At 45.0% G+C, this 27,934-nt stretch overlaps 2 protein-coding genes and 1 non-coding gene across 4 annotated transcripts; 2 read left to right on the plus strand and 1 right to left on the minus strand.

Annotated features, from left to right (window-relative positions):
• Window positions 1-798: 798 nt before the first annotated feature.
• On the minus strand, window positions 799-1,453 carry MRPL51 (mitochondrial ribosomal protein L51). Its single transcript, XM_042810430.1, has 2 exons — window positions 1,204-1,453; window positions 799-1,063 (listed from the first exon to the last, which is right to left on the minus strand). Exons 1-2 carry the CDS (start codon window positions 1,436-1,438, stop codon window positions 867-869), a joined length of 432 nt encoding a protein of 143 aa, XP_042666364.1. The 5' UTR covers window positions 1,439-1,453; the 3' UTR covers window positions 799-866.
• Window positions 1,454-1,636: 183 nt separating this feature from the next.
• On the plus strand, window positions 1,637-27,934 carry NCAPD2 (non-SMC condensin I complex subunit D2). 2 transcript variants are annotated; one of them, XM_042809674.1, is made up of 31 exons: window positions 1,637-1,770; window positions 1,925-2,000; window positions 2,107-2,165; window positions 2,621-2,802; window positions 3,240-3,379; window positions 3,661-3,788; window positions 3,872-3,995; window positions 4,078-4,225; window positions 4,781-4,978; window positions 5,536-5,670; window positions 6,207-6,288; window positions 6,906-7,083; window positions 7,314-7,435; window positions 8,487-8,708; window positions 10,851-11,025; window positions 12,498-12,582; window positions 12,742-12,875; window positions 16,785-16,917; window positions 18,238-18,322; window positions 18,426-18,587; window positions 18,834-19,060; window positions 20,072-20,183; window positions 20,478-20,601; window positions 20,782-20,937; window positions 21,160-21,337; window positions 22,281-22,375; window positions 24,605-24,685; window positions 26,560-26,746; window positions 26,993-27,119; window positions 27,236-27,403; window positions 27,799-27,934. In XM_042809674.1, exons 1-31 carry the CDS (start codon window positions 1,644-1,646, stop codon window positions 27,879-27,881), a joined length of 4,233 nt encoding a protein of 1,410 aa, XP_042665608.1. In that variant the 5' UTR covers window positions 1,637-1,643; the 3' UTR covers window positions 27,882-27,934. The 2 variants fall into 2 exon arrangements, with proteins under 2 accessions (XP_042665608.1, XP_042665609.1); XM_042809675.1 differs by having other exon boundaries at window positions 27,239-27,403.
• Window positions 2,226-2,546, plus strand: LOC122156388. The gene has a single exon (XR_006167478.1). It is a non-coding gene; the product is annotated as a small nucleolar RNA U85 (small nucleolar RNA).

The following is a 27,934-nucleotide window of genomic DNA, read 5'->3' on the forward strand; positions in this document are numbered from 1 at the left end:
ACAAGCAATTGCTCACCACCCCCTAACCGATGCCAATGTAGCACCCTGAGTAATGGAAAAGAGTGAGATGAACTCTGAACCCCTTTAAAAGTCATTCTGCATGATATCATGTGGTATGGAGTATCCCTTTGGCCAGTCTAATTCAGCCATCCTAGTTCTGTTTCCTTCCAGCTCCTTGGGCCTTTCCCTGGGAACTGCCTTGCCTCTATACACCACTGCTTAACAGCAACCATAAACATTTACATGTTACCAACAATGTTTTCTTCAAGACTCAAAGACAGCATAACACCAGAAACTCTGAAGAAAACAATTCTGTCCCAGCTGAAACTAAGGGAAGGTCAAGTCATTATCATTATGAAATACACACGTCCTGTTCTAAAAACACATTTTGATGTACTTCAGTTAATGTTTGTTTCATTTAGACTTGATAGCAATCACAGATATGCAGAGGTCAGGGGGCACGTAGTGAGCACTGAGAGGTATTATTGAGAGACATGCTCATCACTAACTTGGTAATTTGGCTTATGAGGAAAAATCTAAGATGACATTTACTGAAATTGCTGAGTAGGACACTGAAAACCTGGGGTTAATAAATGACTGAAAGGAAGCTAGAAGCCTGGCCAAAAACTGGAAGACTCTCAGACAATAGCTAAGAGATGCAGGTTGGCACTGTGAGAAGTACGTCAGACATGACTAAGGTGACTGAACTTCCAAAGAGCTCAGGCCTGGCGCAGCAACAGAACCTTGGGGCTAGGCCAGAAATACACAGCAGAGGTTGCAGAAAACACTAGGAACAAAGCCGCAAGAAATATGGCTTTATTCTGACTGTGACACCGCAAAACCCCACGCCACACCCATAGTCTCTCCTAGCGGTGCTTCCCAGTGCGGTTGAAGCGCTTGTACAAGAACCGGATCCTCTTTTTGAGATTGTGGTAATCATCCAGGAACATCCGATCTCCCACCATCTGCTTCTTGCGAATGCACCGCTGCAGCTCATTCCCCCGCCAGCCTCGCAGCCACCTGGGCCCCACTATGAGGTGCTTCGGGTGGACGTGGAAATCGCCTGAGAATAAAAGGGTCAAGGCTGAAGGCAGAATCTGGGAAAGGCCCTGATCACTCACTGGACGAGCTGCTCACTCGCAGCTGCTCCCGGGCGCCGTCCCCTCCCGCCCAGGGCCCGCAGCCGGAGGGGGGACACCTCACCCAGGATCCCCACGTTGTCGTAGACCCCGAACAAGGCCCGTTTCTCCGTCCACCGATCCACCTTCCGAGGCTTCGGGGGCTCCCTAACGCGAAAGTTGCGGGGCAGCCCGGCCAGCGGGGAGGTGATGGGCAGAGGGCGGCAAGGCTCGGAGCGCTGCCCCCCACCGCTGACGCTCCGCACTGCCTGGGGCAGGGCCGCGGCCCGGCGCATCAGACACCGCACCAGCGCCGCCATCTTGGCGGTGACCCGGACGAAGCGGAAGGAAGCGGACTGTGCTGCGCTAACGGTCGCTGTGGGAAGGGAACCGACGATTGGTCGAGGCCCCGCAAAGGCCGCGGTGCTGCCGGCCGCTGATAGGCCGGGAGAGGAAATCGGGTGGGGCGAGCGTGATCCGCGCGCGCGGTTTCGAGCGCCTGTGGCCGCGGCGCCGTGCGGGGTTATGGCGGCGGCGTCGTGCGAGTTCCAGTTGCCCCTCGCCGCTGACGATCTGCTGCGGGGCGACAGCTCGCGTCACTATGTCGTGCAGGAGGTACTGTCTGTCCGCGAGCTGCCGCCCGCCATCGCAGGTAAGGCCCGAGCCCTTCCCCTATTGGGCTAGGCCTTTCGAGGTCCGGCCGGCCTAAGCCCGGGCAAAGCAGGCGCCGTCAGACCCGGCCCTGCCGGCGGTTCGCAGCTGTCCCCGCACCGCCCCTCGCTCACGTTCTCCTCGTCTCCCCGTAGCCTTCCGGGCTGCCTTCCGGGGCCGGGGTGCGTTGGCTGTGCTGCAGCATTTCGACGCCGTTTACAGCCTGCTGCGGTAAGTAGCGAACGGAGGGACCTGGAGGCTGGAGGGGGGCCGGGAGCTGCCGCCTCTTTCCTGTGGCGTTTTCTTGCTGCCATGATAAGCTGTGCTTGCCCCGCAGCCATTTCCGAGCCCTGGATACCGCTGCCAAGGAGGATGCCCTGGAGCTGATGATGCAAGGTGGGTGTTTGCTATCTTCGGGCAAAACTGGAGTCACAGGGAGGTTGCTCCCGGGCAGCAGTTTGATGATGATATAAAGGCTAATGTGACTCAACCGGCAGGGTTGCTCCTTCAGTCCATTCCAGTATACGGGTCTGTAATCTTGGTGGACAATGCAGAGCTGTGCGTGTTCGCTGTAAGGGCAGGCCGACAGAAAATCCCCTTCCCTGTGTCCCTGGGAAATAAATCCTTGGGATGTGTCAGTTCTGAGCAAGTGCTTCTAGGAACTGACTGGTGACTGGGGAACAGGATGGGAACGTGCCTCTGAGGTTTTGGCTGTAGGAGGCAGCCCATGTTACAGCTGGTGAGATGTGAGCACACATCTTTGGTAATCTGATGACTGCTCTAAGTCTCCAACGGAGAGGATGGCTGAGGAACCTGGCCAAGAATGTTCATCTTTTTCTATCTTTCTCCAGTGGTGACTCATCATTCCAATGAGCTTTCTACCATCTTCAGTGATTCTGGGCTAAGCCATACAGACCGAGATGCTCACCTCAATGCTCTTAAGATGAACTGCTATTTGCTGTGTGGCCTGTTGGAAGCCTTTGAAATGGAAGCCTTCAAGAGTGGTTTGGCGGAGGTGGATCCTGCTGGAAAGGTGGGTGAGAGAACTGGGGAGAAAATGAGATGAGAAATGTAGGAAGTCTGTAAGCTTGCTGAACTCTGTGTCAAAGAGTGTAGCTGGGTTTGCTTAAGCATGATGATGGGAAAAGCAGTGCCTAATGTGGAGTTCTGTAAAATCCTTTCTGGAAGACAGACAGATGTGTGTCTAAACATCAGCAGAGATTAGAATGGCCAAGCCAAGTTTGGTCCTTAAGTGGCTACCTGGCTGTCAGTATTTTCTCGAGTTCCATTCTGTGCTCACATAACAGTGGTCAGATGTGGGCATATAAATTTCTTGTACATCTAATGGTATCCCTCTTGATCCTTTTGAGTTTAACAGCTGTTTTTGTTTCAAGGGAAATGGGATGGTGATGGTGTTTTTGTCTTATGTTCAGGATATCGATGAACTGCATTGCATACCTTTCTTTTCAGAACAAGAAGAGCCGCACCAAGGTCTCTGGATTCTCATGGGAAGATGAGAGGGAACCGCTTTTACAGCTGCTCACACAGTTGCTGCAGCTGGATCTCCGTCAACTTTGGAGTGGTTTGGTGGTGGAAGAAGAGCTTGTTAGGTAAGACAGCCCTTAGAAATAGTGTCTGTATGTTGGGAAGAAGGGGTTAAATTGTACACTTTGTTGGATGTGGAGTAAGCTGAAGCAAAAGTGAGTGGTTGAAGAACCACTTCTTTTCCTCATGTAAAATTCAGATGTTTTTTGCACAATTTCTTATGGTTATTGGATAATCTGCCTGGTTCAAGAAAAAGATGTACCTGGTGCATATTTAGTGCAATTTGCTAGAATAGTCAATGCAGACTGCTGTAGTGAAGTTGTCTGTCTCTTCTCTACGGTTTTAGCTTACTGACAGGATGCTGTTATCGTATACTGGAGAACTCAAATATTGGTCTTCAGAGGTATCGGGCCACACGAGAAGCAGCAACACATCTGCTTGCTACAGCTCTGACTCACTATGATCACATGTTCAGTGAGTCCATGCTTTTTTCTTTTTCTGGACGTTGTTCCTAGACAGTTTCCTTAACCTCTTTTTCTCCCTTCTCTTGTCCAAAGGTGCTACTCTGAAGATCACACAGATGCTGCAGCACTTTGAACATGTAGCCTCAGTGTTTGCTCAGGCTGTGACTCTCTGGGCTAAAGAATATGGACTGAAAAGCATAGTAGGTGAACTGCTGAGGTGAGGAAAAATGCCCCAATATGTATTCTTCTACCCCTAGAAACCTGAGAAGCCCTTTTCCTTATTTTATTTTTCTGTGTAGGGAAATTGGACAGAAATGTCCACTAGAGCTGGCTCGTGATACTTCAGGAATCAAGGGTTATGCTGTCTTCATAACTGAACTGGCTGAACAAATTCCTGCACTGGTGCTATCCAACATGAGTGTTCTGCTGCGGCACTTGGATGGCGAGGTAGATTTGCAAAATATTACCTGTGCAGAAAAGACAAGCAGTAGAACTACTGCTATTTGATTTTTCTTTTTGAGAACAGAGCATCTTTCACAGAGATCAAGTAGCCAAAACCTGCCATATGGAACAGGTCATGCCCTTCCCTAAAACATGCAGAGAAAAACACACATGACACCTACTTTCTGGCTGTTGCTTCCAGGCATCGGAGAGCCAGAGGGATCTGACGACTGTTGGATCAGTCTGCTGTCCTTTATTCTTCAGTACCAAATTACTTCAGTGGCTTTCATCATGTTACTTTTTAGTAAAGTGCCCTTAAAAACCTTGTGTTTTGATGGTAGTCCTTGCTTTCATATCGGACCTAGCTGGATGGGAGGGCTGGATTGCTTAGTCTTGCAGGCCATGTTCAGCCAAGGTTGATACAAACTCTGGAATAGAGAAATTCAGTTAAAGCTGGAGCTTGACAGTTAGAAGGCCCAGACTGTGGCCTGTCCTTCCCCCTCGGAATACCAAGTTGTATTTTTTTCTCTGTTCCTGGTTCACCAACTCATCTTTTTGCAGAATTACATGATGCGAAATGCCATTTTGTCAGCAATGGCAGAAGTGCTGCTACAGGTGCTGAATGGTGACCAGCTGGAAGAAGCTGCTCGTGGTACTCGGGACCATTTCCTAAACACACTGCAAGCCCACATCTGTGATGTCAATGGATTTGTTCGTAGTCGGGTGCTGCAGCTTTTCACTCGAATTGTTCAAGGCAAGGTAAATGTGTTGGGAAAACGGCTCCGCCTTTGTCTCCTCCTCCCCTCATCTGAGGGAATTTCTAAGGGAATTTCTGTCACTGATCTTTGCAGAGACTGAAGTGAAACTGACAAAGGCATTTAAGTATTAAAAAAGTCTTTGAGTATTAAAGTATCTGTTGTTCTTTTTTCCCAAGAGACCAAAGATCCTAAGGTTAACTAGGGAACAGAAATTGCATGATTTTAGGTCTTACCAGTACTGATTAGAAGAAAGAGCTCATTGTGCAAGCTCTTTCTGCACGTTACTATGGGAAAACATCTCAGAAATAATAAGACTCTTCTCAATAGACTCCTTGGTAACTTTTTGTAAGTCCTTGCTTTCAACAGATCTTGGACTAGAAGATGTATGGAGGTCTCTGCTGACCTAGATTTTTCTAGGAATCTGTAATCTGTGCCTTCTCATATGCAAGCCACAAGTAGAAGAGCATGCGTGTGTATTGATTTGTCTGCAGGAAAACAAATTGTCAGGAATTTCTAGGGCTTCCTAATGACTTTATTTATGCTTTCATTGTGTACTAGGTTCTGCCTTTGACTCAGTTCCTGTCTGTCGTATCCCTGGCTGTCGGGCGTCTCAAAGACAAATCTGTGGTGGTAGTTAAAAATGCCATCCAGCTCCTGGCTGCATTTTTATCCAATAATCCCTATTCTTGCAAGGTAATTCCCTTTAGCATGGTGCATATGCTAGAAGTGTGTCTGCAGGCTGAGTATCTGCAGTATGGTATGGGCAGGGCTGTGGTCTTTCCATGTTGGCCTTTCAATGAGACACAAGTTTTGACTATGCAAATGGGAGCTTTCTGAATTTTCTGTTGTTCAGATCTCATGTTCTCTGGGTCTTCACTCACTGTAATTGGTAGGTGTGCAGGGCCAAGATGGTTCTGGTCTTGATAATGGAAAAACCTACAGCAGTTTGATGTGAATTCACTGTGGGATTTCTTTTCTTAGGATGAGAATTAGGCTTTAGAACATTCTATGCAGAGCTGCAGTTTTTATGTTCGCCTGCACCTCCTCTTGAGTTTCTGAGCCTCAGACTGGCATTTGACAGCATCTAGGATGGTGGCCAGAGTTTGCTACTTCAGTTTCCAAAATCAGAGTTTTCTGAGGTGATTGATAACACTAAGGAAATAGAGAAAGGAGAATTCTAGAAAAATGGATAAGGAACATACTACTTCTTTTCTTCTTGGCATTTTCAGCTGAGCTGTAGTGACTTGGCTGAGCCACTTGAGAAAGAGGTGCAGAAGCTGCAAGAAATGAGGGACCGTTGCAGAGAAGCAGGTAATTTCTTTCTCTTTCCCATTTTCAGGGTGTAATTTGTACTCTGGCCAACAGGAATTTCACTCTAGGCTTATTTTTCCTCATCTTACACTTTCTCCCAAGTTTCGGTGGCTTTTATCTCACATCTTATTCATGTGAGACAGTGAGTCCAGATAACTGGGGAATAAACTCACAAAAGTCTTCATGCCATAATGTAGTAAAAGGACCATATGAATGTCTGTACTTACTCAACAGTGTTATTCTCAGGGCAAGAACTGAACATAAGTACGAACATCCTCTCAGGCTTCAATTGCCAGCCATTCAAGGACAGATTCTGCCAAGAGTTTGGTTAGATATGAATTTCAACTTGATTGGCCTTGAACTTTCTGATGTCTAGAGTCCAATAAGTATCAAATGATGGTTCTCTGTCATTCTTCTCCTTAGTCTTTTTTTTTTTTTTTTTAATTCCAAGAGTTCTTACCTACTCATATTCTAGTTTAGGTGGAATCAGAAATGGGGATAGTGACTGCCTGAGGAAAAAAGCCTAGGATTCCTAACTTCCAGATGAGTTTCTTTCCCCACTTAAGCTATCATTTGAATCTTCTCCATTCCTCATTCTGTTGTCCATTTCTTTATAGCTCCAACAATCACCCCAGAAGAAGAGTGGGAAGCAATGCTACCAGAAGTTAGGGCTGCCGCAATGCAGATCCTTCAACCACTGCAGGAAGAAGAAGATGAGGAGGTGCTGGAAGTTGAAGAAACAGCAGAGGGTACATCAGAGCAAATCACTGCAATGCTGAGGAAGCTGAATTACAAGTAAGAAGGCTCTCAGTCTCTTGTTCTCTATTCAAGGAAGGTTTGAGGTGCAGAGTAAATGCATGACTTTCGGTAACTACTCTATGGGAAGGCATTGACATGGGCACCTGGTACAATGTGCTGGCAGGAACACCTGGCTTTCCTGGGAATTCTGGGCAAAGTTGGATGGTTTCCCTTATATTCTGCACTAATGGGTTGCTGGTGTTCTCTTGGGTTCTGTCATTGACCAGGAGTGCAGTTCGCCTCACGCAGAAAGCGCTGCACCGGTTCCATGGGCAAGAGCCCTTCAGTAGCTCCAAGGAGAAAAACGAGGAGACGACAATCCTGGGCATTCTGAAGAGACTTTACACAGGTGACTACAGCAGATTGGTCTGTCTCTTCCCTGCATTTAAACTGTTGCTAGAGTTAGACCAAAACTGTCTGGACAGCTGCGTCTCTTCTTTCAAACTGTGGGCCTCAGTATACATCTCAGTATGCATGTACTCAGCAGTCCAGAGTTGCACCATCTGTGGATCATTTCCTCATGTAGTGGCCTGGTCTCTTGTCTGGATCACACTAATCCCAGTATTTCAGTTCTGGTGAGAACAAATTCGTGTTCCCACTATAAGTGCACTTCTGCTGCTTTAACTTGTATGGTGACTGCAGAAGGGAGTGAAGCCAGTGTTACTCATGCACTTCTGTCCTGTCTGGATTTGTGTGGAGTTCTGCTTCCTGAACAGGTGGTGGCACATAATGCTCACTCTTAAAGGCTGATACACCAAGTATCAGATTCAAGCAAAGTCTTGCTCCTCTAGGCTCACACTTCTTGCTGTGTTTTACGACTGTGCATACTTTATCTTTTGTATTTGCTTCAGAACGAGGTTTTCTTGCTTACTCTCCTGAGCTAATTTCTGCTTAAAAAAAAAAAAAAAAGCTACTATCTAAATAATCTTCTCAATTTTTGTCAGTTCCCCACACTTGTACAAACTGCTACAGAGTAGCAGTTTTTGCCTTCTCTGTATTCTGTCCTGATTCTCTTTTAGGTCCTCATCCATCTTTGGGGAGGTGTCAAGATCAGATTAACATCTTCAGTGTTTTTGTGGTATTTAGGTAAACTGGACCATGCCTTTTTCCACCTGTCTTAGTTAATACTTCTGTGATGTGCTGTGCTGTAGTGCTGGAGTCTGTGCTATGATAAGCTGAGATGTTGTCTTTGTAGCTAAATCTGCCATTCTGCCAGTGTATCTATTTTTTTTTTGGTTGAGTTGGGGTTTTTTTGTTTGTTTTCGGGTTTTTTTAATGAAAGTCTCCCCTGATTTTTAGTGTCAATAAGGGGTGAGTGAGAAGAATTTAAATGCCCTGAACTGTGCCTGTTTGTCTTATACCTTCAATACTGCTAACAAACAAGTGTTTGTGCTGTGCAGGTTTCTGCCCAGGTGAGAATAGTGGGGATTCTCCGTGTGACAATGGCAGTCTTACAACTGAAGAAGCTGTGCTGGAAGAGCAGCCTCAAGAGCAGCCTCAAATGGAGCTGGTCAAACAGGAGATGTTGGTGCAGTATCTACAAGATGCCTACAACTTCTCAGTGAAAATCACTGAAGCCCTGAGCCTGATCAGCAAGCTGATGTATGAAAACTCTGTTTCAGGTGTGTGAAATAGCCACGGGGCCTTTTTTCCTCTGTTTGTAGTTTCCAGGTTTGTCCCTTTTTGCTGGAGAGGAGATATTGGAGTGGTGGAGCAACAGGGGAAAGGTTGGAAGAGCTGCTGTTCACTGAGCAGATGTTGCAGGCACTGGATTACTGGAACAGCAAGCACCATGTACATGGATGGTGTGAGAGATTTGCATTAGGGCATGAGTGGGCTTTTTTAGACATGTGTAGGAGCCAAATATTTAAATATCAAGATTAGGAGAAAAAAAAAAAAAAAAAAAAACAAGGAAAAAAAAAAAAAAAAAAAAAAAAAAAAGGAAAAGAAAAATGGACCAAGATGACTACATTTATGTCAGTTCTCCTCTTTTATGGGAGGGAATCTTTACTGCAGTTCTTCCAAAGTAAGTGTCCAAGGAAGCTGCATTCTGTTTCTTGGTGCCTTGATGCAACTTCAGGTGTTACAATGGGGTAAAGAGAGGAGCTGAGCAGTGTGTCTAATTAACTTCACTTTTCCTTAAACTTTATTTCATAGCAGAAAGTGTTACTTTTCAACAGGTCCTATTGCCTGGTCTTCTTCAGTCAATACCTTCCCTATAAAAGCATGAAGTGATGAGCAGTCCTTTAGGTTACTTCAGCTACTAATATTTAATATTAATGTGCTTGTCATGAATCAGTGTCCCTGAGGTAGAGACTGGGTACCAGTCTTTCCTCTCACACCCTCCTCCCACTTGCTAACTACTCGTGTAGTTCTGGGGTGCAGGCAGGTCTGCACCCCACAGCATTGTGCAGATGTTTCTGGGGCTTTGCCTATGATGGCTTTGTCTGTACTAACTACTCATGTCTTACCTATACTAAGAAAGCAGGTTTGGATGCTGCTAAGTGATTACTCACAAGAATGAACTCTTGAAGCAGCATCTCTGTAGGTCATTTGTGGTTTAAGGCTAAATGCGTGCCCCTCACCTGGCATTTTAGTGCCTGATTTTGGTTGATTTGTGGGGTCTTTTATGGTTGCACAGAATCTTACTAGCTTCTGGCCTGTTCTGTTGTGTGAGAAAGGCAAATCACAGAATCACAGAATTGTAGGGGTTGGAAGGGACCTCCAGAGATCATCGAGTCCAACCCCCCTGCCAAAGCAGGTTCCCTACAGCAGGTCGCACAGGTAGGCATCCAGGCAGGTCTTGAACATCTCCAGAGAAGGAGACTCCACCACCTCCCTGGGCAGCCTGTTCCAGTGCTCCATCACCTCACTGTAAAGAAGTTCTTGTGCACATTTGTGCAGAACTTCCTATGCTGCAGTTAGACATCCAGACACCTGAAGTGTGTTGTGAGACCTTGTCTGCATTTGGAGAGAGTATTCTGCTGTGGTGTTGAGTGAGGCTAAGGGATGTGTGCACTCGGGTTTTATTTTTTTTAATTAAAGGTTTAAGGTTTAAAGATGCAAGTTTATATTTCTGTGCAAGTCTGCCTGCTGGTGTGACTGGGCAGCAGAAGCATACAGTTGTCTAGTTACAAATACTTTCGTGTCTGGTAGCAGCACTTACGTAAAGATCAAACTCTTAATAAACTCTTGAACAGACTCTCTAATCATTGCTATGCTTTTCTTGTGAATATGCTCTAAATTAATGGGCTTTTTTTTTTCTTTTTTTTTTCTCCCCTTAAGAACAGAAGACTGGGGAGTGTATTTTCAGCAGTAGCCAAGTTAAAATCAAATACGTTATTTCTTATGTGTGGCAAACACGCAGTACACCATCAATACAACAGCTGGCTTTAGTTACAGCATTGCGTTGGGACAGCTGCTTTATATTTGTTGTGACCATAGGATCTCTTTTTTTCCAAAGCTGCTGTTTCTTAGAATAGATATATATATTTTTTTCTTTCTCAGTAATGGCCTCTGTGCTCTTCTCCTAGGTCTATCATATCACGTTTACCTCTAATATTGCTAACTTACCCATTTCCTCCAGAGCATCTATATTTAATAGTGGCCCTATTCTGACTCAAGCCATTTGCAGACAGTAGCAATGATCTTGGGTACTTCTAGGTCTAGGTATGAGAGCAGTATGCCTATGAATTCGTCTTAATGGCCTCTTCAATAACGAGAAGGAAGGAACTGCACTAATGCAGCTGTTCTTTCCTCTGCAGTTGTTCAAGAAGCAATTGAGTTCTTTGTGACAGTCTCGCAGTTTGGTGTGCCCCAGGCACTGCTTGGAGTCCGCAGGATGCTTCCTCTCGTGTGGTCAAAAGAGTCTGGTATCAAGGAGGCTGTGCTGAACGCCTACAGGCAGCTCTATCTGAGCCCCAGCGGGGATTCGGAGAGGTATGGGTTGTCCTAAACAGAAGTCTTTTATTATTTTTTTTTTTCTCCTTTCTGTTCTACCAACTCCCCAGAGAAACATCTCCTATATGTCCTGTATGTATTCATGTCTAGGAAAAATTAATGCAGAAGACCTCCATATGAGAACTCACAGAAAGCAATGCTGTGAATTATTTTAAATGAAACTGGTATCAGGCACTCATGCTGAACTTTCTCATAAATTTCACTCTCACATAAAGCACTGCACAAAGAGGAACCTGCTCAAATGGTCTGAGGAGGGTCAGCGTGGTGGGGTCAAGGAGAGTGAGCTACTGAATATTTATTGCATCAGTTGGGTTCTTGATGGCAGCAATTAACTGATTTTTTTTATTTTTTTTTTTTGACAAGTATTTCAGCCCATTAGGAAGCCAAATGCTAGGGGACAGATCCCATGTCTTGGAAATGAAATGTTCCACCCTTCTTGGGCAAGGTTTTAGTCCAATGTTTGTTCCTTTATTTTGGGTTTTTTATGGCTATAGTCTGTCCTTTCACAGGATTGAGAATAAGAGGAATGGCTTACAATATAGTCTAGACTTAGAGCTATCTTTCTGATACCAAACCTCAGTTTTTGCTGCCAAGTTGTGCATGCTGTGGTCTTATCTGAGTTGTAGGAGTTTTGTTCCTCATCTAAACAACATGCTTCTCAGTGTTTACTGGTTTTCTTGCTGTCTCTTCTGTCCTTGTTTTTTTCACTATATGCTGTTTCTTTATCCCTGACAGTCCACCAGGTATTTTTAAATTATGATTTGAGTGCTTTCACACGCAGTTCAGTTGGTATTTCATTCAGAATAATCTAAAATTTTTCTTTAACAAAACTCTACACATGGAGGATAAAAGGATGGTGATGGGATCCTTATTTGCTGACTCTTACTGAGGATCTAGAATGGGATGCTGAAGTGCTCTTGCTTGCTTGTTCCACAGCAAAGAGGAGCTGCATCTTTTCTGTAGCACGTCACTTGCTTCTTTTTCCAACTCTTGTCCATGTGCACCTTTGTTTATACCTTTAAGGCAATAGGCAGCACCCTTGCTTCTTCCTGCTGCTTGATAGTATTGTCTGGATATGGCTGTCCTGCCGTTTGAACTCTAGCCTTATTTGTTCGTATGTTTCTCATGCTCTAGTGGATAGACTTGTGTTTATACTGTGACTTGTACTTGAGAGGGAGCTAGGAAGGGGCTGGTGTGAGCCTGTTGCCAGGCATTTGTGCAGAGCATCAGTAGCCACAATCGACTTTTTTGAGCTCACGCTGTCTGCACTGAAACTTGAGCTGGGTGACTCTGAGAACTCCAGCCGGTAGAGGGGGAAGTTTTCTCGTCCTCGAGGAACAGATCTGTTATCTAATAATTGCCTATTTAGAGAGCTGAGGACAAGTAATCGTGACAGTTCCTTTTTATTCTTTTTTTTTTCTTTTTTTTTAATTTTATTTAAACTTTCAAAGGGCCAGGGCCCAGAACCTGGTGTGTTCTCTCTCTCTCATCATGGTGGATGCATCGTTAGGAGCAATACAATGCTTAGAAGAAATAGTGAGTATTTGTATTGTCTGAGTTTGGATTATATGTGTTGTTACAGATCTTTGATATACGCTATATGAAAACAGCAGTCAATGCATGTAATGTCTTTACTAATCTGAAGTCCACCCTCTTCTGGCTTTCCCTGCTTGTTTTATTGCATTTCTTTTCCAGATCTCAGAGTTTGTGCAGAGAGATGAAATAAAACCTGCTGTGATCCAGCTGCTTTGGGAGCGGTTCACAGAAAAAACCCAGTGCTCGCCACTGGAACGCCGTGCAGCTGTGATGCTGCTGGGGATGATGGCACGGTAAGCTCAAGGCCCATTGTGGTCCTGTGAGTGGAAGGATGCATAGGGAATTACTCCTTAGTGAACAACTGTGGGTGCAGGATCAGCTGACCCTTGTTCTGTAGCCTGAAAAATAGTAACCAGGCCATGGGGTGACGAAGCTTGGAATTAAACACAGTTTTGTTGTGTTTGAACAGCAGTCTCTGAATAAGTGTGATCACAGTACCTTTCTTGTGTCCTAAACACCCACGTCGGGCTTTGCCATGCTACGGTTCAGCACTTTGTGTTTTGATAAGAAACTGTGAGAAACTGCTGAATAGAGATGCCTAGAGCCTTAGCATGGAGGGAAATTAATCTGCTTCCCTCTCTGTGGACAAAGAGGTTATAATTACACTATAATTTGTTTAGCTTAAATCACAGAATCACAGAATTGCAGGGGTTGGAAGGGACCTCCAGAGATCATCGAGTCCAACCCCCCTGCCAAAGCAGGTTCCCTACAGCAGGTCGCACAGGTAGGCATCCAGGCAGGTCTTGAACATCTCCAGAGAAGGAGACTCCACCACCTCCCTGGGCAGCCTGTTCCAGTGCTCCGTCACCTCACTGTAAAGAAGTTCTTGCGCACATTTGTGCAGAACTTCCGATGCTGCAGTTTCCGGCCGTTTCCCCTTGTCCTGTCTCCACTCACCACTGAAAAGAGTCCGGCCTCGCCATTCTGCCCCCCACACCTTGGGTATTTATAGACCTGAATCAGATCCCCTCTCAGTCTTCTTTTCTCAAGGCTGAACTCAGTTCACCCAGTTCACTCAGCCTTTCTTCATAGGAGAGATGCTCCAGGCCCTTCACCATCTTTGTGGCCCTCCGCTGGACTCTTTCCAAGAGATCCCTGTCTTTTTTGTACTGGGGAGCCCAGAATTGGACGCAGTACTCCAGATGAGGCCTTACCAGGGCAGAGTAGAGGGGGAGGATCACCTCCCTCGACCTGCTGGACACACTCTTTTTAATGCAGCCCAGTAAGCCATTGGCCTTTTTGGCCACAAGGGCACACTGCTGGCTCATGGCCAACCTGTCATCCACCAGGACACCCAAGTCCCTTTCCGCAGAGCTCCCCTCCAGCAGCTCATCCCCCAACCTGTACTGGTGCATGGAATTATTCCTCCCCAGATGCAAGACACTACATTTGCTTTTGTTAAACCTCATTTGGTTTCTTACTGCCCAGCTCTCCAGCCTGTCCAGGTCTTGCTGAATGGCAGCACGGCCTTCAGGCGTGTCAGCCAATCCTCCCAACTTCGTATCATCAGCAAACTTGCTGAGGGTGGCCATTATCCCCTCATCAAGGTCATTGATGAAGATGTTGAACAAGACCGGACCCAGTACAGACCCCTGAGGAACACCGCTGGTTACAGGCCTCCAACCGGACTCTGCACCACCAACAACGACCCTCTGTGCTCTGCCAGTCAGCCAGTTCTCAACCCACCTCAATGTCCACTCATCTATCCCACACTTCCTCAGCTTTGTTATAAGGATGTCGTGGGGGACAGTATCAAATGCCTTGCTGAAATCGAGGTAGACTACATCCACTGCTCTCCCCCCATCCACCCAGCCAGAGACAACATCATAGAAGGCTACCAGGTTGGTCAAGCACGACCTCCCCCTGGTGAACCCGTGCTGACTACTCCTGATAACCTCCTTTTCTTCCAGTTGTCTGGAGATGGCATCCAGCATAAGCTGTTCCATCACCTTTCCAGGGACAGAGGTGAGGCTGACTGGCCTATAATTGCCTGGGTCTTCCTTCTTGCCTTTTTTGAAGACCGGGGTGACGTTGGCTATCTTCCAGTCTTCAGGCACCTCCCCCATCCTCCAAGACCTCTCAAAGATGACCGAAAGCAGTTCAGCAATCACCTCTGCCAGCTCCCTCAGCACTCGTGGATGCATCCCATCGGGTCCCATGGATTTGTGAACACTGGTGTTGCCTAGGTGCTCCCGGACCACCTCTTCCCTGACTGAAGGGAGGTCGTCCATTCCCCAGATCCTCTCACTAACCTCCAGGGTCTCAGATTCCCGAGGGGGGGCTTTTTCACTGAAGACAGAAGCAAAGAAGGCATTCAGTATCTCTGCCTTCTCAGCATCCCCCGTTACCAGAACACCCCCGTCACTTAGCAGGGGAGCCACATTCTCCCTAGTCTTCCTTTTACTGTTAATGTACTTGAAAAAGCCTTTTTTATTATACTTTATCCCCTTCGTCAAATTTAATTCCAGGAGGGCTTTAGCCTTTCTTGTTGCATCCCTGCAGACCCTGACAACGCTCCTGTATTCTTCCCAAGTAGTCAGACCTTTTTTCCACATGTCATGGACCTTCTTCTTTCCTTTGAATTTGTGCACAAGCTCCTTGCTCATCCACACAGGTCTCCTGCCACCCTTTCCTGATTTCTTCCTCACAGGGACGCACCGATCCTGAGCTTGGAAGAAGAGCTGCTTAAATGCCGACCAGCTCTCACAGGCCCCCTTGCCTTCCAACACCCTAGCCCATGAGATAGCTCCAAGTAGGTCCCGGAAGAGATTGAAGTTGGCTCTTCTAAAGTCCAGGGTAGCAATCCTACTTTTTGCTTTACTTCTTCCACTCAGGATCTTGAACTCCACCATCTCGTGGTCACTACAACCCAAGCTGCCCCCGACCTTTACTTCCCTGACAAGCCCTTCTCTATTAGTGAGGATAAGGTCCAGCAGTACCCCTCTCCTCGTCAGTTCCTCAACCACCTGCATCAGGAAGTTGTCTTCAACACATTGCAGGAACCGTCTGGACCTCGCATGCCTGGCCACATTGCTTTTCCAGCAAATATCTGGATAATTGAAGTCCCCCATAAGCACCAGCGCCTGGGATCATGACGCTGCTTCCAATTGCTTGTGGAAGGCCTCATCAACCTCCTCCTCCTGATCAGGGGGCCTGTAGCACACACCCACAACGGTGTCAGCCATACCAGCCCGCCCCTTGATTCTTACCCACAAGCTCTCCACTGCTTCTTGTTCTTCCTACTTTACTCCTTCATCAGTTAAAAGTAGGACGGGATGATGATGGTCTGAAAGATCTTGGCGCTACAGTAAGAGCCATTTCGGGAGCCTACAGGCAATTCCACTATTTGTGTATTAGTCATTCCTTCCATGATATTTCTGCCACTCCATCCCATGTGCTTGCAGTATAGTTGTAAGCATAAATTCAAAATTCCTAAAATCATGGGATATCCACAAAACTGTAAATTTGTAAGGCATCCTGTGTCAAGTCCATGGATATGTGTGTAAAATAACAAGATTAATTCCTTCTCCAGAAATTTGCTGGAAGGAGTGATTTTGCTTTTGTTGCTGAGAATTATGCCAATTCTGTTTCTTATTAGATTCCATTTTTAAACTTGCTAGATACTCTTCTTACCCTCTCCAGGCAATTAATGTATGTTCCTCAGACCAGGTCTAGTATCTGCAGGGTGAGAGGGAGGTGGGATTGAGGGTTGGTTGATTGGTTGGTTGGGGATTTTTTTGCTGACCACAGCTTCCTTCACCCTGCCCCATCAGTGTAGAAAGTGCTGCCCTCTACCAGTCCTGAACTACTGGACTCTTTCTCGCTCTGTAACGTTTTTGTCTTAAGCTTTTAAGTTATACTCCTTTCTGACAAGGAAGAAATAAAGTATTAGTTTTTACAAATAGTCATACTTCCAATTTTGCTCAGTTTGGATAACCACATGTAACACACTGGAGTAAAGGTCTTGTCTTGTGTGGAGCGTGTACTGCCCATATAGCTGTATTTTCCAGTCAATTCATTTATCTTTTTTCCCTTCTTGAATGACTGCCTTCTGCAAGCCACAAGGGCTATTTCTCTTGGTTATGGATATTTACCGTGAAGTTTCATCAGCGCTTCCTGTGATACCTCTGTCCATTCCATAGAGGGAAGCCGGAGATCATAGGCAGCAACCTGGATGTTTTGGTGACAGTAGGGCTGGCTGAGAGGGTGTATGAAGACTATCGCTTGGCAGAAGAAGTATGCAATGCAATCTCCAAACTTGCCAGTAATTCTAAGGTAAAGTTCTCACTTGATCTTTGTAGTCACAGAAATAGTTACCTAGTAAAAAAGAAGCAGGGAACGGAGCTTACATTGAGAAAAGAGAATTTGTTATTGTTTAGGGCTTTTGTTTTTGTTTGTATGGGATTTTTTTGTTTTTTCAAAATGAGGAAGGTTGAGACCATTCAGCAGCGCTTATCACACATCAGTGAACGTGCAATAAGAAAATTTTCATTAGGCAACTGCTGAATTCAAATTAGAAAAGAGTTCAGTGCACAAGAAAATCTGTTTTCCTTCCAATTCTCTTGCTCATGCTCCCCATTCTAAGCTGATTTATGTCTCCTCAACCATGAAGCATTTTCCTCGACTGATATTTTCTGGTGTTGTGATTCCTTTGCCCTCTCTGTTAATTGATATTTGGGAGTTGTTGACTGTATGGCTGAATATAAAACATGACAGCTTTTCAAATCCGTTCATGTTATAACTGGTGGCCTATCAGATGGTTTCTTTGATGAAGAGCAATTTATAGTTTTTAATGCACTTAAGGAAAAACTTTTTGTTTCTTCTTTTGTTGTTGTTGTTGTTGTTGCTTTGTTTTTAGCGCAAGCATTTAGAGTATTTTAATTCAGGAGTTGCAACATGAAAACTGCCCTCCTTCCCACATCACAGCCAGTCTGGCTTTGCCCCTTTTTTTTGGGGACGTGACTGCAGGACCTCTGTGAATGAATGTACTTTACAGCACACTGAGTTACAGCTATCTTCAGAATGAGAAGGGACTGATGTTTGAATAATTGCAGAAGCTCTTCTGGTCCTGCTCCAAACAAGAGGTTCATAACAGAGACTAAAACTGTAGTAAATTGAGAAATTTTACTTCCAGCTAGTGAAAGCTGACGAATCTCAAGCAGTAGCTTGTTTTAATCAAGTATATCTTGATCAGGTACTCACAGATGTGCTGGTGTATCCCAGGCATTGGCATTCTTGGTTGTCTTACACCAAGCTTATATGTAGTGGGAGCAGTACAGAGCAAATAACACCAGATTTAGAGTCATTTTAAGATTTTTAAGGGTTGTTTCAATTTAAGGTAAAGTAGTGGAACTATCTAGCTTGGCTTGGAATCGTGGTTTGGACAAGCTTCAAATCTGCCCAGTGCTGCCACCATGTCTTAAAAAGTGACACTAATGTCCCCGCTGTGTGTTGAGTGACAGAGCAGTGCTGGATGTCCCTGCTATGGGCATAACAAGGCTTTTGGTTTTGATTGCGCACGCAGCAAGATGAAGAGCCAGTGAGGGCACAGAGGTGTTCTTTTGTGTGGTAAGAGTAACTCATCTCTTTCTGCAGCCAGCAGGGGGGAAGAACAGTGTCCCATTTCGACTGCCGCAGGAGCAAGCGCTGTTTGTGTGCCTGAGCGAGGCTGTGAGTAATGGTGAGCTCAAGTCAGCAGCAGGTTTGGAGGAGGTGAAGCTGGACTGTGAGGCAGTTTGTGTTGCAGCTGTTCTGTGTGGTATGTGGCTCCTTTTTCTCATCAGGCTTTGCCCAGCCAAGCAGTCACTGGATCCCCTTCATGGAAGCAGCAGTAACGCTCATCTACCAACTAGCAGAAGGACCAGAGAAAATATGTGCTCACATCCTGCACGTGTGCAGCCAGAAAGCTCTGGAGAATCTGCAAGAGGCTGATGGGCAGAAAGAGGGTGAGGGAAAAAAAGCTGGTGAAGCAAATCTGTACCCGTGGTTTCTGGTGCTATGATTGGGTGGTCTGGGATAACTGCGGGAGGAGAAGAGTTGGGGCTAGTAGAGATGGTGGCATGGAGGAATGCAAGTGCTGTGAAGGGGTCTGTGGAGCATGGAGGTGGGTTATACACCTACTGAGGTTGGGCAGCAACTATACATGTATATTCCAAATCAACGCTGAACTACAATAATCTTTCTTCCACTAGAGCCAGGGGCTTCTCCCAGCAGAGTCTCTGATGGCGCTAGCAGTCTCCCTACGTTCCTGCTGCTGCACCTGGTGTCCCTTGTGGGACAGGTGGCACTGCGGCAGGTAGCGCATTTGGAAGTATCTGTGAGTGCGGAGCTGCGCAGGCGCCGCATCCTCAGGGAGGAGGGCAAGACCAAGAAGCGTAAAGAGCGTTCTCACAGCAGCGCAATAAAGCAGAGGCCCCGGGTGAGAACTTGGTGATTGTTTGTTTTCCTGTGAGCTTTGCTAATGTCCCAGCTACTGCCACAGCAAACTTCTAGTGGACGTGAATTTGTCAAGGATTGACAGGGAGATCCTGTTAAGTGAAACTCCAGCCATTCTTGGGTTTGGAACAGGCAGGGGGAAGAAGCAAAGGGTAATAGCCTGACTAGGTTTATCTTCTTTGTTAGTTTCCTCTCTAACCATCACTTCCTTTATTAACATTGCAGTCTTTTCGCAATTGCTGTTAGTGGTGAAGAATGAGCACTCATTTGTGCACTGAGTTTTGTAAAAACGGTTTCCAGAAGTTTAATCTACACCTGATTCTACTACAGGGTGTTTTCCAGTGAAGTTGACTTGTTTGGGAAAGAATAGAAGAAAAAATCACCTCCCTACACTTTCAGTCTTTATTAGATGGATACGCTGCCGTGTCCAGGGAACTTTATACATTTTCTCATCTGCTCTGCTTAGGAGTCACTATCATTTCCCACAGAGGGGGAAGGTGTTATGAGATTTTCCCAGAAGTAGCAATTGGGTGCAGATCTGATTCCCCCTGTGCAATACTTTTGTCTCTTTTCTTCCCTTGTGTTTTTGTTTTTCCTTTGTGATAAGGTTCCTATAGTCTTGCTCACAAGACCAGGCATTCAAAGGCTGCTTTGATTTCCTTTGCTTTTGGGATTTGTGTGTCCCTCAAGTTGTGTTTGACTTGGGCACTGATGCTAGTATCTTATTTCTGTCTCAGTTTGGTAGCTTCAATGACTTAGACTTTCTTTGGTGTACTGTGGCACATGCACTAGCAAATCCTGGACTAAATTTCATAGCTTCATGTAATTCTTACAGAAAAGCAAGTTACAGAATTCTGTCAGTCTATTCTTCTAGACTCTTGTCATGCTGCTGGGGATATGCGTAGCACTTCTCACCTAAGAAAGAAGTACTTTGTGAAGGAAAGGATTATCATTTCCTATCATCTCTTTTTACAACCATTTTTTTTCTACACAGAGCACAGGAAATGATACCACTATGGAGGAGGAGCTGGGCCTCATTGGAGCATCTGCCGATGACACTGAGGCTGAGCTCATCCGCAGTATTTGCGAGATAGAACTTCTAGATGGTAAGTATGGCTCCACTGAAGAGCAGCACAGATTCCATCTGCCACATGTGAGAGAATGGGAGGGGTGGGTAATGCATCTAGAGGAAGGGAGGCTGTTTCCTACATAAACAAACACTGTCATTTTTCTTCAGTTTCATTATAGGCTCTTTCTTTATTCTGTTTCTCTGAAGGTAGCAAAAGTGAGTTATCCAGCTCGTATAGTCTACAGGAGTTCTGCTGTAAATTCAATGATTTTTCTTGGAATGCTGCTTGAACAGTGCTAGTATATCTGCTGCTTTCATCCCCACTATCTAGAGAAGCACCTGTTTTCTGCCTTTGTTCCACTGGTGCTCAAGATCTGCAATAACCCTGGGCTCTACAGTGATCCGGCACTTAGAGCTGCTGCAGCCCTGACTCTTGGCAAAGTCTGCATGATCAGGTAACGCTGACGTTCTCTTATCAGCTTCGCTGGCACTTAAGTACAATAAATGTTGCAACTCCCTTCTGGGGAAGAGGAAAAAACATGGATAAAAGAGCATACTCTTATTGTCTCACTAATATCAGAGACTGGATTTCAGTTACTAACTTTGGCCTTCTTTTCGCTACCTTGTCCTGCCAGCTCTGAATTCTGTGACTCCCACTTGCGCCTGCTCTTCACTATGATGGAGAAGTCCCCTCTCCCTGTTGTGAGATCCAACCTCATTATTGCAGCAGGAGATCTGGCCATCCGTTTCCCCAATCAGGTGGAGCCATGGACACCACATCTGTATGCCAGGTAATGCCATGTTTAGTGCTAGCAGAGGACAGGTGATAAGAACTCGATGTGAGGGTGCCACCGGGCTTCTGGAAGGTGAGCCTATTGGAGGAAAGCAAATTTTAAGGCATCAGTGGAGGGAGACAACAGAACTGGCTTGTGGAGTAAGTAGGATGTGTCATGGGTACTGGTAACTTAAGAGATGCTCAGCTGCTTTCTATGTTAATTATTTGCTTCTGCCAGGTTGCGAGATCCCTGCCAAAGTGTGAGGCAGACGGCTGGTGTGGTGATGACTCACCTCATCCTCAAAGACATGGTAAAGGTGAAAGGCCAAGTGAGTGAGATGGCAGCTCTGCTTATAGACCCAGAGGAAGCAATCGTGGGAGTGGCTCAAAACTTTTTCAATGAACTCTCCAACAAGGCAAGTGGATGCTGAGGATTCTTAGTTCATAAGAATAGCAAGGGGTTGGTAAGGGTTGGCTTGATGACATGAGAATATGGAGTCCTGGAGAAAGTGTGTTGTAGGGGATCTATCTGCTGTTCATCTGTGTTGTCTGAATAAGAGTAGAAAAAGGGAATTTTGCAAAATGAGTTTTGATGTTGTCAAATTTGTCCTCATCCATTCACATCAGAAGGCAGGCTCCAAACCAGTGCTTTGTCTACCTGCTTACTTGTGCACACCTAGCATGGGCTTGGGAATAAGTCTTGTAAGAGTTCCCTGACTTTGGGCTCAGGCAGTGCATCATCTGAGACCTTTCAATGTTATTCCTGGCTGCGTGACATTGAGATACTTAAATAACAATTAAGTTACTGTCCAGGCAGGTAGGAGCCATAGCTCCTATTACCCCCTATGTGCTGCTGAAGGCCCTTCAGAGTTTGAGATTTACTGCCTAAGAGGTGGCAGTAATGCTGGAGCTTTACCCTTTGCCTTGTTCTGTTAAAAGGTAAGCCCTACTGTACTGGTTTTCTATCTCTGCATTGTCTGTAACTAAACTGCCTGTAAGCCTTGGGAAAGGGAATTTGGGTTGTGTCTTTTCCAGCAAGATGAGAGACAGTTCCTTGAGCTGAACTGTTCTGTATGCTTCCTTCCAGAATGTTTTTGTGCTGGGAGGTGACAAGGTTGTAAAGAAACTGCACCCAAGGCTGCCAAAGAGGGTTGCAGTTGTTGTTAGCTCCTCAGCTTTAGTCAAGTAGCCCCAGATAGGATTGGCTGGCTGTGTACAGCTTGTTTCAAGAAGCTGATGCTTTCAGTTAATAGCTTTGTGCTGGGAAAAAAGGTAACTTTAAGTGAACAGCTTATTTGTCTTGGCTCCAGCTGTCATTCATAATTTTGTATCTCATGTAGAACCTTGTGTCCCACGCAGGATAATGCCATCTATAACCTGCTTCCAGACATCATCAGTCGTCTCTCAGATCCTGACTGCGGCGTAGATGAAGAATCCTTCCACACTATTATGAGGTGTGTAAAATCTGAAATGAGGGTTAATGAAGTCTGTTCTGACTAGGACTATTGAGCTAAGAGCTACCAAATCTACAGAACAAACTACCATGGCATATATAATGCTTTTTTTCTCGTTCTCCTCAATCGGACTTTTTCACAGTCTGCATCTGAAAGGGAAGTCATCTGAAGGGGAACCAACCTACAGCCACCTCTTTGAGGGTGAAGAGAATGTTCCATACCAGTGGTTTTTGACTGGAGTCTTTCTGTCAGTGAGATTCCACTGCATTTAGGAAGAGGGATGGAATTTTGAATAGGCAGGAATTGCAAAGTTCAGAAAAAGACTACCAGTGAGGATAAGATTAATTTATGACTCCAAAAGTACATGAACATTTTGCTTCAGTTTTCAATGGGAGATAATGGGAAATATAGCTTGTAACTACTGATAGTACACATAGAAGAATTTAGTGTCAGAGATAGAAACAAATCATCAAAGACCATTATATGTGAAATAGATAGCATACATGAGAAGAATGGGATGTACTTTTGGAATTCTCAGTACAGTTTTTAATAAATGTCCAACTGGAGGTGTTCTCACAGACATAGAAATTAGTAAGTTTAGTACTTGCATTGAGGATGGACAGGGTTCATGTGATCAAGACACATACAGATCAATTTTTCTGCCTTCCACAGTATACGTGGAGAGAAATAGAAGTGCATAGCAAGAGAAAATGTACTGATTTAACAGAGTAGGCAGAAGTCACATTATTCTAAAGCTAGTGCAGAAGAGAACTGTGGCAGCTAGTATACCACTTTGAATTCTTCAGATAGGAAAGAAGGAAGTAGTTGAAACTGAACTATTTCTCCATGTAATAGTATTATATGAAGTGCTTATATTATGGAGAGGATCTAGTTAAACTCAAAGGCACGAGCTGGGAGGAAGGGTGGCTTATAATCCAAGGATACTTGCCAAAACGGAGATTGTGGAGGTTTAGGAAAGAAAGGACCAGTGATGTCTGCTGATTGATAAGTAGCGAGGGAAGGATTGCTGGTAAAGGACTAATGGAGAAAGAGGATTGCAGCAATAACTGATCCGAAAACTAGTAGAACAAAATATAACAACCCCTGCTGTAAAGGTATGGCTGAAGTTAGCAAGAGATTCATTCCACTTGCTATTTTAACAGATGCTTTATTTCTGCTTTCTGTGTAGGAAATGTTGAAATGCTGGTTAGACCTTGGTTGGAATGCTGTCACAATTCGGGTTGCTTAAATTAAGGAAAGATGAATTGAAATTGGAACAAAAGCCGGGGGGGGTTGAGTGTCAGATCCATAGCTTAAGAGAAAGGAAGCTTGATTTGCTGGTGGTTGTAGGTATGACAAAGACCAAACAAGGATGTACTTGCAGCAGCTACCTAAAAGCCAGCAGCAGCTTGACTGAGAATAAGTTAACAGAAATGTTGGTAGAAGAAAAAGGAGGACTATGTGCTATAGCTTTTTAATACAGAGAATTCAGTTATTCAATACTTCTGTGAAGGCATCATGCGAAACATAGGAGTACTTAATTAACTGTCTTAAAGTCAATGTTGTCTTATTCCTCAAAAAGCTGAGAAAAATGTGGGATCAAGTTGATATTTCAGTTCTGTTCAGCTTTGTTCCCTCTTTACTGTAAAATAACATTCACTTTTCTATTGTTGAAAACGTATAGCAATGTACCTTCAGCAAAATAATGATTTTTGAGAAAAGAAAGTCTCTGTGCCATCCCACACTCAGTACAGTCTGCCTTTTCAGACATACTGGTCTGTAGCACAGCTCTGAAGTGGGGAGATCATCTGGAGGCGTTGCTTCTCTTAAAATTGGATGGAAGGAGCTGAGCAGAAATAGGTACCACAGCCTTTTCAGCAACCCACCTACCCACACAGACATAAGCAATTCTCATTCCAGACCTGCAAGAGTCCTTGTTTTAGCTGTATAGCTAGCTGTATTTTATCTTAGGCAGGTGCTTAACAAACATGCAGTTATAATTATTGTAGCAGCTGACCTCCAACAGGGACTGCAATTACTACTTAAAACACATTATATGCTAATAGCTTCTCCTGAACAGAGTCTGAGATGTGTAGAGCTTTCTAGTCTTCACATTTGGAGAGCCACCTAGCTGATCACTGGGCAGGAGGTCTGCAAGCAAGCCATGGTGAACGTAGAAATGGGATTTCCGCTATGGGCTTTCAGCTTTACTACATTTTTCCTTTGCAGACATCTCTTCTCATATATCACTAAAGACAAACAGACTGAGAGCTTGGTGGAGAAACTTTGTCAGCGATTCCGGACTGCCAGGTGAGTCTAAATCCTAAATTTCCTATCTTTCTCCTAAAATGCATGAAAAAAATGTGTCCTTGTGTTATTACACTGTGATCTAGTAGGTGGCAACTCTGCCTATGGGAAAGGGTTGGAACTGGATGATCACTAAGATCCCTTCCAACCCAGGACATTCTGTGACTCTTCAGGTCCTCTCCCCTTATCTTTCTGAAGGTAAAGGTTTTGTGAGAACTTGAATCTGCATTACTTACAGGTAGGCAAAGAGATACAACCCAGGGTAGCTTTTATTCACCTCTCTGGTCCTTCTCCACAGGCACCTCAGTTTTAAAAAAATAAATAAATAAATAAAAGAAGGTGTTAAACTGAGGTGCTGGGATCTCCTTATCTGTCCCATTCTTCTTCTGTGTGGACAGGTTGCTCAGTTCTGACTATGCTGTAGACTGTTTTCTTGTTTGAGTGCTTGTGCCACATGATATGCATTATTCTATTGTCTGCAAGATGTGACTTGTTTGTGGTGCTGATTAAAGAATATAGCAGTCCAGAGCCCATTCCATGCATCTGAGGTATCATTTTGCCTCCTGGAAACTTTTTTTTTTTGGTTGATGTTTCTTTCCCTTTGCACCTCAAGCTGTAACTTCACTGACTTTTATTTTACCTCGAGAAAAAAACAGACAGAAGAAGTGAACCTGCCTCTGCCAAATATTTTCTTTGTTATCTTTATCTTCTACTGGATTTGGTGCACCCAACATTCCTCCATTCCTGTGGTGTTCCATCTCCACAGTTGTGACTTTGCCCTTGAGGTTTAAAGCTGTGTCTGCTTATCTTGGCTGTTTGTACACAGTGCCTGGGCATGTGACCAACTCGGCTGCCTTGGGCAGTTGCATATTCCTGAGAAATATTTGGATTTTGTTTCCTGAGCCAGAGTAGAAAGTGGCCCCTCTCTCAAAATTTTACCCTAGGAACAGTGGTGAGGTCTTTAGACCACACTTGTAAAGATCCTTCTGGCTGTAACACATCTAGCTTTTGCCATGCTGTCCTAATGTCACCACTGTACCACAGAGATGATCGGTTTAGTGCTCACTAGAGGTAATGCTAGAGCAAGACTCTTATTCAAGGCTAATACAGGAGCTTATCAGGAAAGATTATGCAGCCACCATCCTTAGGATTTCTGGAGTTCTAATTAGCAACATGCCAAAAATGACTGTCTCCACATTTAACACCTGGATGCTGCAGTTTTTTTGTGTGTCTGTTTGGACAGTACATTTTGAGTGTATACGTAAGCCCTCTGTTCTGTACACATGTGTAAGGGGGACTTTGACCTACTCTTTTTACTCCCATTCTGTCTCAGTGAGCTATATTAAAGACATTAGTTAGGATTTTTTTTTATTATTTGCAACTTTCACTAGAATCTGGATCTAGCTGTCCTCTGACACAGCAGTTCCTATTTGCTTGCTATGTATCGTAATGCAAATGTCCTCTATGCCTGTAACTGACCAGCAAAGACATTTTCAAGAGCAGCCAGTTGTTTTTTTTCTTTACGCTTTTTAGTTGAAATGAATCCCTTCAGAAAGAGCCCTTATATCACTGCGTGTTTCTCCTCCTAGCCAGCAATAACTTCTGACGCTTCCTAACAAGTGACTGTGTTCTGTAACAGTGAAGCCTTTGTGTTTCTGACAGACACTAAGTCAGTATTTTTTTGTGGGATACAGTGGTTGTAAGGTGTGGCACCCTGTAACAGGTCTGTAACAGAACATCAGTAAATCTCATGTTCCATAAGGAGGAAACACCTGTGGGAAATGCCTTTTCCTCACATGCTTCAGTTCGAGGTAGGATGTGCTCATCTTTACACAGTCCTTTTCAAATGCACTATGGGCAATCTTTGTCTTTCCCAGAAATGAACGTCAGTACCGGGATCTGTCCCACTGCCTTTCTCTGCTGCCCATCTCAGAGCGGGGCCTTCACAAGCTGCAGGACAACTTTGACTGCTTTGCAGACAAGCTCCAAGACCCGGCTGTCTACAGCTGTTTCCAAGCTGTGCTGGTTCGATTCCGCAGAGCAGTCGGCAAACCTGAGACTAAAGTAAGGATGGTTGGTGGGAAGCATCCAGATGTGGAAAACAAGTGCTTTATAAACACAGTGATCCGAAAGCTTTGCAGTTCTCCATGTTCAACAGGCTCCTATTTTGCCTTAACGACTTAACGGAGATCCTAAATCCTGGAGCAGGAGATGGATACGCCGTGGATGTAATGCTTCTCTCTGTTGTTTTTTCTTTTTTTTTTTCATTTTTTTTCTTTTTTTTTTGCTGCTGTGTTACAACTATACCAGGCTTTGGCTGAAGAGCTGGAGCAGAAGCTGTCCGCCTGCCATAACCAAGGGCTGGATTCAGCCGAGATGTGCCAGGAAGGTGATAAAACTCCATTGCCAGAGCCAGCCAAGCGAAAACCAACAGCAGGTACCTTCCGTTTGTGGGACTGCAGTCTTCCCTTAACCTTGCAGCCCAGCAGAGACGCCTAGGGAGTTTTCTTCACCCTTACAGACAGAAGACTGCTACCTTTCCTTTTTTCTTAGCAGGCTGCTGCCGCCAGCCCCTGAGCACAGCCAACAGGGATGATGATGATGATTTTGTCACACCCCGGCCACAAGCACTCCGAAACAACAAACGTGCTCAGAAGTCCCATCGACGCAAAAAAACTGTTATCACCTTCTCCAGTGATGAAGAGAACAGCTCTGAGAATGGTAAGGCATTAGATGTGTATGTTCAAAAGTAAAAACAGAGAGGTGGAGAAGGACTGGAGATTTAGTGTATCAAGGGCGAGAGCTTGGTGGAGAAACTTTGTCAGGGACTTTGGACTGCCAGATGAGTTAAAATCATAAATTTCTTCCTATCTTTCTTCTAAAATGCATGAAAAAAACTTATTTTTCTGGTCTTATTACACTTGGTCTAGTGGATGGCAACCCTGCCTATGGCAAAGAGTTGGAATTGTACGATCAGCAAGGTTCCTTCCAACCCAGGACATTCTACAATTCCTCTGGAAGGGAGAGAGTGCAGATGGGGATCAAGAGCTGCTGCATGCAGATTTCTCTGTTCAAGGCAGTGGAGTGCTGGTTGTTGACACATTTTACTCTTTTAGAGCTACTGGCAGAATTAAGAGAGGAAGAAACCCCCACCAAAACAACTCCCATCACCAGGTCTTCAACCCGACGGCTGCACTGAGGGAACCATCTGCCACTGTCTTTAAAAATAAAGCTTGATTTTTGCAGCAGTCA

The sequence above is a fragment of the Centrocercus urophasianus genome, unplaced genomic scaffold, assembly GCF_019232065.1.
Source record: "Centrocercus urophasianus isolate 14NV4802_14NV808 unplaced genomic scaffold, USGS_Curo_1.0 seq_12, whole genome shotgun sequence".
Taxonomy (NCBI): domain Eukaryota; kingdom Metazoa; phylum Chordata; class Aves; order Galliformes; family Phasianidae; genus Centrocercus; species Centrocercus urophasianus.

Excerpts from the sequence above, each read along its gene's own strand:
- MRPL51 (XM_042810430.1), bottom strand. The coding sequence starts at position 1,438 with ATGGCGGCGCTGGTGCGGTGTCTGATGCGCCGGGCCGCGGCCCTGCCC. Across the intron at positions 1,064-1,203 it reads CGACAACGTGGGGATCCTGG|GCGATTTCCACGTCCACCCG; the intron begins GTGAGGTGTCCC and ends TTTTATTCTCAG.
- NCAPD2 (XM_042809674.1), top strand. The coding sequence starts at position 1,644 with ATGGCGGCGGCGTCGTGCGAGTTCCAGTTGCCCCTCGCCGCTGACGAT. Across the intron at positions 20,938-21,159 it reads ACACCACATCTGTATGCCAG|GTTGCGAGATCCCTGCCAAA; the intron begins GTAATGCCATGT and ends TGCTTCTGCCAG. Across the intron at positions 27,120-27,235 it reads CAAGCGAAAACCAACAGCAG|CAGGCTGCTGCCGCCAGCCC; the intron begins GTACCTTCCGTT and ends CTTTTTTCTTAG.